Here is a 12731-nt window from a genome sequence, read left to right as displayed (position 1 = left end):
GTGCATAACGATACACATTTTTGTTTTCAGCTGGCACAGTGAGATAGGTGTCACCATGAAGAATCTTCTGTGTAGCTTTCTAGTTCTGGGTATGTCGGAGAACCAAATCAGTTAAACATATATATCTACTAATCATTACAGTTACATGTATCTATATATGTTATGCCCTAGGTCCCAAAATAATATTTTATCGTTGTAAGAATGTTACTGATTATTGCTTTCCCAAATTCAATTTGGCTTAAATATGAAATAATTTTGAGAGACTAAAATAATTGAAGAAAATTTGAAGTATAAATTAAGACAAAAAAGAACCTTTAGTGAACAATGAATGGACAAGTTCTAACTTAACTTTTTACTTTTTTCAGTGACCGTTTTCATGTCCACATGTAAGTATTTACAAGCCACAACATTCTTAATATTGTCCTTTTTGAAATGTAGAGAATATTATTCTTTGTTTTCTTTCACATTTTAACAATCAGGAAGAAGATGGCTTTAATCTATATAAATGTACGAGTTTTGGAGATAATGTCCTTTCAATCAATACATGTACTGGTATTTGGAGCTAATATGTCCCTTCAATACATACATGTACTGGTATTTGGAGCTTATGTCCCTTCAATACATACTTGTACTGGTATTTGGAGCTTATGTCCCTTCAATACGTACTTGTACTGGTATTTGGAGCTTATGTCCCTTCAATACATACATGTGCTGGTATTTGGAGCTTATGTCCCTTCAATACATATATGTACTGGTATTTGGAGCTTATGTCCCTTCAATACATACTTGTACTGGTATTTGGAGCTTATGTCCCTTCAGTACATACATGTACTGGTATTTGGAGCTTATGTCCCTTCAATACATACATGTACAGGTATTTGGAGCTTATGTCCCTTCAATACATACTTGTACTGGTATTTGGAGCTTATGTCCCTTCAATACATACATGTATTGGTATGTTCAGATAGTGTCCCTTTAATACATAAATGTATGTGTATTGGAGATAATGTCCCTTCAATACATACATGTACAGGTATTTGGAGCTTATGTCCCTTTAAAGCTGCACTCTCATAGATTTACCGTTTTTACAACTATTTTATTTTTTGTCTTGGAAAGAGAAAAAATTTGCGTAAATATCTGCAAACCAATGAAAAAAGATTGCCGACAAAAGATCAGATCGCAGAGTTTCATATTTTCATGTTTTATGGCTTAAACCGTTACTAACGGTGTAAGAAAAAAGAATAAAACATAAGTTTTTGAACTCAAATATAAAAATCTGCGATCTTTTTTCATCATTAGTCTTATATAACTGGTTTCCATGCATATTCGCTAAACTTGGCTCTTTCCAAGACAAAAATTAAAAAAGTTGTCAAAACGTTCAATCTGTGAGAATTTTGTGCCGGTGTGCAGATGTCCCTTCAATACATACTTGTTCCAGTATGTGCAGATAATGTCCCTTTAATACATACATGAACAGGTATTTTAGATAATGTCCCTTTAATACATACATGAACAGGTATTTTAGATAATGTCCCTTTAATACATAGTTACATGTGCAGGTTTTGGAGATAATGTCCCTTTAATACATACATGAACAGGTATTTTAGATAATGTCCCTTTAATGAATAAATGTACCTCATGTACAGGTATTTGGAGATAATGTTCCTTAAATAAATACATGTTACGTACTGTGTCAAGGAATGGAGATAGTGTACATGTACCAGTAGTTGGAGATGATTTTCAGTATAAATTGTTTGTATGTTTTGAAAGTAGAAATATAAGATTGCCGAATCAGGTTGATGGATTACAATAATTCTTAATTTGTTCTATTTTAGATGCCATTCCAGCATTTAATTCAACTGAAAAGCAATTGTTTATTGACAAATTAAAGTATGGCATTAATGAAGAACAACGTGGTATGTATATTAAATCATCTGGTTAACACTATTTTAGCTCCCATGGAGTGTTATTATTGTCCTGTGGAGTGTTTTTTTTTCTTATATAAAAGGCAGAGTAAGTATTTTGACTGGTGTTAATAATTATAATACAAATATTTTTTAAACTGTACAGTAAAGGAGTTGCCAGAGTTTTATAAAAAATGAAAAGATATCAAGTGACAATGTTATAGAAGTTGTACTTTTGCTTCATCTTTATGAATATTGAATTGTTTTGATCATAAACTAAAGTCGAAATTATTTTATATTCAGAATTTGAACTGATGACGATTCACTGCACTGATCCTGAAAATCCGCAAGATCAATTGAGTATTTTGTTGGAGAACGGTGGCAATTTTGTAAGCATCTCTCCAACTGGCAGGGCATTTACACGAGTAAGGGTGAAAACACTGGATTTTGATGTAAGTTTTATCCCTTTACTCAAATGGTGAAGATAATGTGGGAAATGTTTTACCGTTATATAACTGATGGAGGAGATAAGTTTAGACTTATTTATTTTTACAATGATTGTGAAACAAGTTATTTCAACTTATATTTATCACTCTTGTTGGCACAATGTTGTGTTGTGTTGTGGGGGATAACATAGTACCCGTAGAAAACCCACTTATTCGTTTTGGTGACCACAAACCAAACTCACATGCGCCCAGGCCGGGAATCAAACCCGGGTCACCTAGGTGAGAAGCGAGTGCACTAACCACTGTGCTAACAGGACAATCAAAGGTTCAAACTAACCCTAATCTGAACCCTTACGTTATTCCAGAATCAAATCCCCTAAATACTCTATTTCGTTACCCATACTTTCGTGTCTGAATAGCCTTTCTTTTGAGGCAATTGTAGAAAGTATTGACATGAAGTAATAGAAGTTCTGAAATTAGTTGTGTTCCAGCTACATGACTTAACAAATAAATAATATCAATTGACACAATTTTTATTCTCTACAGTACTAAAAACAAAAAAATATTCTATGCAAGGTTGTGCCACAGATATTAAGAAATATAATATCAGTAACTTATATATTGTATTATATATGATGCAAACATAGTTTATTAACATTACATTGTTTCATTTTATTAAGGAGTTCACTTTTGAATGTTTTAGGTCGGGAAAACCAGTCAGCAAGAACAGAATGAAAAGTCAGTTGTATTGACATGCTCCAAAGGTGGTTCTGTGGTATGTTTTTTTCAGAGTTTATTTGTATTATGTAATATCTGTGATTTTCACCAAGTTACCATGTTTTAAGAATTTAAAACTTAAAGAAATACTTGGAGAAATATTAATCTACTGATGCTTGTCTAGATGTTCTTGTAATGGCTTCCACGAATTTTTAACCAAAACTAAAAAAGGGCACATATTCACTAATGCCTTGCATCTTTGATTAATAATAGTAAAAGTTTAATTTTGTTGTAAAAAGGCTATTACAAGTAAAGATGATAAAAAATGCTCAGCTGTATACTTGCACAGTACATGTTAAATAATATTTCATGTGTTTCTTCACAGTATGATAGAATAGAAGCCAAGCTGAAAATAAATGACATAAATGACAACGCACCAGAATGGATCAATGATGTTTATATTGGAAATATTGATGAAGTAAGTTACATCCACAGACATCAGAGTTTACAGTTGCTCATATCTGTAATTTTTATTATCATTTCTTCGCAACAAAAACAATAAGAAAATACAAAAATTATATATACCCATTTATTTACAATACTGTATCAAATGATATAACAAGTGTGAGTGCAAATTGTTCTGTTCGCTTTGATCATTGTTTTTTAAAATCACTTATAACCATTTTGCTTTCATTCCTTATTAATGCTTTCATTCCTTTTTACATGCTTTCATTCCTTTTAATATGCTTTAATTTCTTATTAATGCTTTCATACCTTATAACATGCTTTCATTCCTTATTGATGCTTTCATTCCTTCCTTATAAATGCTTTCATTCCTTTTTACATGTTCTCATTCCTTATAACATGCTTTCATTCCTTATAACACTTATAACATGCTTTCATTCCTTATAACATGCTTTCATTCCTTATTGATGCTTTCATTCCTTTAAACATGATTTCATTTCTTATTAATGATTTCATTCCTTTTAACATTATTTCATTCCTTATTAATGCTTTCATTCCTTTTTACATGCTTTCATTCCTTTTAATATGCTTTAATTTCTTATTAATGCTTTCATACCTTATAACATGCTTTCATTCCTTATTGATGCTTTCATTCCTTCCTAATAAATGCTTTCATTCCTTTTTACATGCTTTCATTCTTTATAACATGCTTTCATTCCTTACACCATGCTTTCATTTCTTATTAATGCTTTCATTCCTTTAAACATGATTTAATTCCTTAGTAATGCTCTCATTCCATCTCATTCCTTCAACATGCTCTCATTCCTTCAACATGCTCTCATTCCTTCAACATGTTCTCATTCCTTCAACATGTTCTCATTCCTGATAACATGCTCTCATTCCTGATAACATGCTCTCATTCCTTTAACATGTTCTCATTCCTTCAACAAGCTCTCATTCCTTCAATATGCTCTCATTCCTTCACCATGCTCTCATTCCTTCACCACGCTATTATTCCTTCAACATGCTCTTATTGCTTCAACATGCTCTCATTTCTTCACCATGCTCTTATTCCTTCAACATGCTCTCATTCCTTCACCAGGCTCTCATTCCTTCAACATGCTCTTATTTCTTCACCATGCTCTCATTTCTTCAACATGCTCTTATTCCTTCAACATGCTCTCATTTCTTCACCATGCTCTTATTCCTTCAACATGCTCTCATTCCTTCACCATGCTCTCATTCCTTCACCATGCTCTCATTCCTTCAACATGCTCTTATTTCTTCACCATGCTCTCATTTCTTCACCATGCTCTTATTCCTCCACCATGCTCTCATTCCTTCAACATACTCTCATTTCTTCACCATGCTCTCATTCCTGATAACATGCTCTCATTCCTTCAACATGTTCTCATTCCTTCAACATGTTCTCATTCCTTTAACATGTTCTCATTCCTTCAACATGCTCTCATTCCTTCAACATGTTCTCATTCCTGATAACATGCTCTCATTCCTTTAAACATTTTCTCATTCCTTCAACATGTTCTCATTCCTTCAACATGCTCTCATTCCTGATAACATGCTCTCATTCCTGATAACATTCTCTCATTCCTTTAACATGTTCTCATTCCTTTAACATGTTCTCATTCCTTCAACATGCTCTCATTCCTGATAACATGCTCTCATTCCTGATAACATGCTCTCATTCCTTTAACATGTTCTCATTGCTTCAACATGTTCTCATTCCTTCAACATGCTCTCATTCCTTCAACATGTTCTCATTCCTGATAACATGTTCTCATTCCTGATAACATGCTCTCATTCCTGATAACATGCTCTCATTCCTTTAACATGTTCTTATTCCTTCAACATGTTCTCATTCCTTCAACATGCTCTCATTCCTTCAACATGCTCTCATTCCTTCAACATGTTCTTATTCCTGATAACATGCTCTCATTCCTGATAACATGCTCTCATTCCTGATAACATGTTCTCATTCCTTCAACATGTTCTTATTCCTGATAACATGCTCTCATTCCTTCAACATGTTCTTATTCCTGATAACATGCTCTCATTCCTTCAACATGTTCTTATTCCTGATAACATGCTCTCATTCCTTCAACATGTTCTTATTCCTGATAACATGCTCTCATTCCTTCAACATGTTCTTATTCCTGATAACATGCTCTCATTCCTTCAACATGTTCTTATTCCTGATAACATGCTCTCATTCCTTCAACATGTTCTCATTCCTTCAACATGTTCTCATTCCTTCAACATGCTCTCATTCCTTCAACATGCTCTCATTCCTTCAACATGTTCTTATTCCTGATAACATGCTCTCATTCCTTCAACATGTTCTCATTCCTTCAACATGCTCTCATTCCTGATAACATGTTCTCATTCCTTCAACATGTTCTCATTCCTTCAACATGTTCTCATTCCTTCAACATGTTCTTATTCCTGGTAACATGCTCTCATTCCTTCAACATGTTCTCATTCCTTCAACATGTTCTCATTCCTTCAACATGTTCTCATTCCTGATAACATGCTCTCATTCCTTTAAACATGTTCTAATTCCTGATAACATGTTCTCATTCCTGATAACATGCTCTCATTCCTGATAATATGCTCTCATTCCTTTAACATGTTCTCATTCCTTCAACAAGCTCTCATTCCTTCAATATGCTCTCATTCCTTCAACATGCTCTTATTTCTTCACCATGCTCTCATTTCTTCACCATGCTCTTATTCCTTCAACATGCTCTTATTCCTTCAACATGCTATTATTCCTTCACCATGCTCTCATTTCTTCAACATGCTCTCATTTCTTCACCATGCTCTTATTCCTTCAACATGCTCTCATTTCTTCAACATGCTCTCATTCCTGATAACATGCTTTCATTCCTTATTAATATTATTTCAATAAGTGTATCATAAAACCATAAACTCAGAATTCAAACCATATTGACTTATTTGTGCCTGTTACTTTTAGGAAATTAATGAGCAGTTGCCATATAAGGTGCCAATGAGAACACAAATTCTGATCATCGACAAGGACGGCGTGGACAATAACATCATAACACCAAACTGCTCCCTCGTTGAGATAGCCCCTGGAAACAAAAATGAGGTGATGTTGTTGTTTTTTAATTTAGCCAAACACATCACTTTAAAGGTGCATAAGCTACAGCATTATAGTTATCGAATATAAAACAGTTTTGATAAAAAAAATACATACACAATTTAGAAATAAAATAAATTTGTTTTACAGGTTAAGTGAAAATACATACTTTTGAACACAGTCATTTTTTTTGGTTAACATTGGTATCAGACGAAAAGTTAATAAAAAACAAGAGGCCTAATGCAGCTACTAATTTGTTTCTTTATTCCTAAATATTATAAAACAAATATCCTCATCAAAGCCAAGAATTAGTCTTAAGTTTTTTATCATAAACCAATGAATTACATAATGATTATGGAACATTAGTTTTAAGCTTAAATTGAAATTACCAAATTAACCAAATTTTTTTGTCAAATTTTGTATTAAATTTAAATGTTAAATGATTTTTTAATTTTTCAGCCCTGTGAGAAGTACTTCAGTTTCAAAGTTTTATCGTATCAGAATCCCCTTGATCAGGAATATACCTATTGGACCATAGATGTATTCACGATCAAGCGAGTTTTTACAGGAATATCAACGTTACGACTGGTGGTGGAAATTGTGGTAAGGGATTAATTCCATGAATGACTATGTCTGTTAAATAAAAATGAATTGTTTATTTTCATCCAACATATCACAAGTCTCTACTTAACATAATTATGCCCTTTGAATAAGAGGGGGGTAAATTGCTTTGCACATGTTGGTGGGTCGGTTGGATGGTCACAGGGCGGTAGGTAGGTTGGTCAGTTGGTAGACCGAAGCTTGTCTGAGTGATAACTCAACATTGCACTGGGGGGGGGGGGGGGGGGGGGGGCAAACATCTCTTGTTAAATCCTTGTATTAAATAAATTTGACGTACAGATATTTGTCTAGTCTTCAGTCTGTCTTTCTTTCATCTTTTTGTGTAATAAAAGGTTTTTAAAACCGTTAAAGTTTCCTCAATACCATATCCTTCACATCAGGTAACATTGATTAGATTCAGATTAAGGTTATACTAAGGTCTTAGGGGAAAAAATCATATATATCTCGGTCTTAAGAACAGTTTAACAGTTTTGTAAAAAACTGGTCCCAGTTTCTCAAAAATAATTATTCAATAAATAACCAAATTCATTTTACCTCCCTATAACCTAGCATGGTTCAAAATAATCAATGTTAAAAATGTATTATACAAGTTTTATAAATTTTTAAACTGAACAAAAGTTGTTTCAGAGAAAATAAATGTACTTGAGTAATAAAGAAAAAGAAGTTATATTCAACTTTTTTTTGCACATATTAATCTATTATTCACAGGATTTAGACAGTGTATTTCAGTTGATTAAGAAGTTGGGATTTTGAGGCTGGGACATTTATGATTTAAGAATAAATACAGAAACACACTCTTCTTACAATCATTTTTGGACTTAACGTCATCACGGTCCTTCATGGAATTTTACACTCATAATATTATGGATGCTTTCCACTGTCAACCTTGAGCTAGTTTTAAAAAAAAAAGAAAAAAAAACAAAAAAAAACCCGGCAGGGGACTAGGGGATAGGTCCCAATTCCGGGGGATTTTTCCCCGCCGGGGGGATATGGCATGTATGGGGTATTGTACCAGGAGATGTTCAAGTTTTTACATAAAAGCATTATTTTATATTTCAGGTATGTTTCAGTATTGTTCATTGTTTTTCTTTCAGAACAAGCCAAATTTAGTTACTGAACAAACTCTGAAGTCACAGACCAGGAATTTTTTGATCTATGTTCGTGACATCCAAAATCTACCTCCCATATTCGACCAAAACTCCCTTTCTTTCTCCATGAATGAGTCCACACAGCCTGTAAGTATTGTTCTGTTTTATATTTGGCCCCTGCTTATTGCCCAATCAGGTGGATTGAATACCAATAATTAGAAGTGTCTTATTTCATTCATTCAGACTGCATGTATTGCTAATAAAGGGACCATTTTTGTGTTTCTTTTTTGGCATCATTCAAACAATTAGTTTATCAATAACGATAATTTTATCAATCAATAAAAGCACATGGTTGCATTGCCTTTAGGCAGAACTTAAAATCCTTGCCAAATGATCTTGACGAGTTTCAGTAATTGCGAATGGTCAATATACCATCATCAGGCAATTGTTTCTTGTACATAATTTGATTGCTAGAGTTTTTCCTCAATTAAATGAATCTTTTCAGCTTGGCTTGAATGTTTCTTTAAGGGACACTCTCACTGACTTCATATTGGCGACAATATTTATGCCCCCCTTCGAAGAAGAGGGGTATATTGCTTTGCACAGGCATGTCGGTATGTCGGTCGGTCGGTCCGTCGGTAGACCAAAGCTTGTCCGAGTGATAACTCAACAATTCCTGGACGTATGGTCATCAAACTTGACATGAAGGTTGGGCCTGACCAGTAGATGACCCCTATTGATTTTAGGGCTCATCGGGTCAAAGGTCAAGGTCACAGTGACCTTTAATGGTAAAATAATTTTAAAGCTTGTCCGAGTGATAACTCAACAATGCCTAGACCTATGGTCATCAAACTTGATATGGAAGTTGGGCCTGACCATTAGATGACCCCTATTGTTTTTGGGGGTCATCGGGCCAAAGGTCAAGGTCACAGTGACCTTGAATGGTAAAAGGATGTCCAAGTGATAACTCAACAATGCCTGCACCCTTGGCCCTCATTCTTGACTTGGAGGTTGGGCCTGACCAGTAGCTGACCCCTATTGTTTTTGGGGCTCATCGGGTCAAAGATCAAGGTCATAGTGACATTGAATGGTAAAGGTTGTCCGAGTGATAACTCAACAATGCCTGCACCCATGGCCCTCATAATTGACTTGGAGGTTGGGCCTGACCAGTAGATGAACCCTATTGTTTTTGGGGATCATCGGGCCAAAGGTCAAGGTCACAGTGACCTTGAATGGTAAAAGGTTGTCCATGTGATAACTTGACAATGCCTGCACCTATGGCCCTCAAACTTGACTTGGAGGTTGGGCCTGACCAGTAGATGACCCCTATTGTTTTTGGGGGTCATCGGGCCAAAGGTCAAGGTCACAGTGACCTTGAATGGTAAAAGGTTGTCTGAGTGATAACTCGACAATGCCTGCACCCACGGCCATCAAACTTGAATTGGAGGTTGGGCCTGACCAGTAGATGGCCCATATTGATTTTTGGGGTCATTGGGCCAAAGGTCAAGGTAACAGTGACTGAACGATAAAAGGTTGCCTGAGTGATAACTCAACAATGCCTGAGCCTCAAACTTGACTTGGAGGTTGGGCCTGACCAGTAGATGACCCCTATTGATATAAGGGGTCAAGGTCACAGTGACCTTGAAAGCAAACTCGACAATTCCTGGACCTATGGTCACCAAACTTGACATGAAGGTTGGGCCTGACCAGTAGATGACCCCTCTTGACTTTGGGGGTCATCAGGCCAAGGTCAAGGTCACAGTAACCTTTAACGCAAAAAAGTTAACAAATCTTCTCCCAGTGATATCCCAACAATGCCTGAATCTATGATCATCAAACTTGACATGTAAGTTGGGCCTGACCAGAAGATGACCCTTATTGATTTTAGGAGTCATTGGGTCAAAGGTCAGGTTCACAGTGACCTTGAATGCGAAAATGTTTCAAGTGATAATTGGACAATGCCTGCACCCATGGCCCTCAAACTTGACTTGGAGTTGTGTCTGACCTGTAGATGACCCCTTATGATTTAAGGGGTCATTGGATCAAAGGTCAAGGTCACAGTGACCTTGAACAAAAAATGCTTGTCTGTGTGATAACTTGTCAATGCCTGCACCCATGGCCCTCAAACTTAACATTTAGATTTTTGGTGACCAGCTGATGACTACTATGGATTTTGAGGTCATAGAGTCAAAGGTCATGGTCATAACACACTCTATCATCAAACTTTGAATGGTCATTATCTTAAAACTGCCTCAACGGCATACAATGTTAGCGACAAATCATCTGTCATTTCGGTCCATGCATATTTCATTCAATTGTCCATATAATCCTGACAACATGGCGCTCAGGGGGCGGCATAATGTTTGACAAACATCTCTTGTTTCAAATGCTTCAAATTTAGTTATTTCATTCATCAGCAGTAACTGACTGATATTAATTTAGTTTTTATAAATTACCAAGTTCAACCCTTAGAAACATAAGATTTTCAAGTTTACTAACATGTTTCGGCAAAACAGCATATTTTCTATCATAATTCAAAATTATAAAGAACTGAGAAATTATTGTTTGAACTGCTAAATGACTGAAACTACAATATGAGCCGTGTCGCGCGATGCGGCTCATATGTGAGAGAATCACTTTAAAGGGACCAGACACCACATGGTCCCAAATTGATAATACAGTATTTCCTGAAAACAAGCCTAGAAATATCAAAACGAGATAGTATGAGGCTGAAAGTACATCATTTTACATGATTAGAATAATATTTTGTCACTGTCCCATCTGAGTTTAAACGTTTCAAAATAGCACATAATTGTTTTCTAGTTTATAGTGCGTATATTTAGCATGTGAAAAGCATGTGATTAGTACAGATGCATACTCACGCTATTTCGAGATTAACTTAGATTTACGTGGAAGACAAACTTAACGGGTAGTAAATTTGGGAATTGGAAAAATACGCAAAAACTTTGAAAGATACTTGCGTCGTAAGCAATGTTATACATCAGTTATTAAGATTCAATGCGTTTACACAACAATATCAATTTTATGTAAGTTTTTGGCTATTTTTCTTGCAGTTGTATCATCTGGTCCCTTAAATCCCTTTTAATAACAAAATGTAAACTCGAGATAAATGTACAAAAACAAATGAAATCTGTGATTTTATGGAAGTCAGAGACTATATGCAGAAGAAACTGAGTTTGTTCAGAATATGTTATTAATAATGATTTTTTATCTTTTAGGGTGATCAGGTTGAATTCGGTCGAAACGTAATTGCCTCTGACCAAGATCGAGGAGATCCAAACGCTATTAGATTTGAACTTCGAAGAAACCCAGATGGTAAATCATATTAATACACCTGTTATAATTTATTCCGCGTATGTATTAAAAAGCTGATTTCACATGAACTTGACTTAAAGGAAATTAGCTACTTCAAAAAAAAATATTCTAAATTAAATACTGTGAAATCATTAATGTTCGTGGGGCATTAATGTTCGTGGTTTTCGTGGGTTGGGTGATCCACGAATTCAAGATCCCACGAAATATAAACCCTTTATTCACTTTTTCAATTGCCTTGTTACATGCATACTCTAGTATATTCTTTACAGAGGTCGCAGCATACAGTGTTAAAACCTGTCTCACTGTATAACTTACGATCATTATTCTGTTAATATATTATAACTGCCTTTAACAAATAATCAACCAAATCAATTAAATGTGTTTTATGCAGCAAATGACAGTTATAAGCACGTGTTAAAACATGTGCTGTTAATGAAAATCTCCAAGTTTACAAGATGTGAGTGATGAGTGTCCATACTCGATTTTTTTATTCAATAAAATAATTAATCGATTACTAGTATATTGAAGGTTACTAAGCACCGAACGTGACAATGTACGCACCTTTTCGGTGTTTTCACAGTTTGCAAAATTCTTAATTGGCATTCAATGGCTTCCCCTATCTGTATTTATGATCAGGGTACATCTTCTTTTATTACCTTTATTCCCAATTAAAACCATAAGTGACATGGGTTTATGCACTAATTGGCATGTCGTACCACATTAGCGAGTGTCATAAACCGAGTGACGTAGAAGACGGAAATCACGGGCCAGCGCGTGGATATTATGCAGATGATCTAGGACGATCGCATCTTCGATTTTTTTTTTCAAAAATGAAAATCCACGAATTCAAGTACCCACGAAATTGTTTATTTTCGGCAAACCACGAAATTTCATGCCCACGAACATTAATGATTTCACAGTAGCCCAAAGCCTAAACCTATATGAACTGATGCTTTAAAATAAGACTGAAAACACATACAGATGAAGGCTAGTTGATTAACCTAGGATGACTTGTTAAGGGATTTTTTGTGAG

At 35.1% G+C, this 12731-nt stretch overlaps 1 protein-coding gene across 3 annotated transcripts in view; it reads left to right on the top strand.

Moving 5' to 3' along the window:
- LOC128209023 (cadherin-23-like) overlaps positions 1–12731 on the top strand; it is a 55458-nt gene that overhangs the window by 2813 nt on the left and 39914 nt on the right. For 2 of the 3 annotated variants that reach the window (XM_052912842.1, XM_052912823.1), the window contains exons 2-11: positions 31–89; positions 366–386; positions 1836–1916; positions 2208–2356; positions 3054–3125; positions 3453–3545; positions 6528–6662; positions 7113–7256; positions 8369–8509; positions 11602–11698. In XM_052912842.1, the coding sequence (XP_052768802.1) occupies positions 56–89; positions 366–386; positions 1836–1916; positions 2208–2356; positions 3054–3125; positions 3453–3545; positions 6528–6662; positions 7113–7256; positions 8369–8509; positions 11602–11698 (967 nt within the window). In that variant the 5' untranslated portion in view covers positions 31–55. Of the gene's footprint in view, positions 1–28; positions 90–365; positions 387–1835; positions 1917–2207; positions 2357–3053; positions 3126–3452; positions 3546–6527; positions 6663–7112; positions 7257–8368; positions 8510–11601; positions 11699–12731 lie in introns of all 3 variants that reach the window. The other variant, XM_052912833.1, reaches the window with a different exon arrangement.

The sequence above is a fragment of the Mya arenaria genome, chromosome 2, assembly GCF_026914265.1.
Source record: "Mya arenaria isolate MELC-2E11 chromosome 2, ASM2691426v1".
Lineage (NCBI taxonomy): Eukaryota > Metazoa > Mollusca > Bivalvia > Myida > Myidae > Mya > Mya arenaria.
Note: the sequence above shows the minus strand (reverse complement) of the source record. Positions and strands in the feature narration are given on the sequence as shown.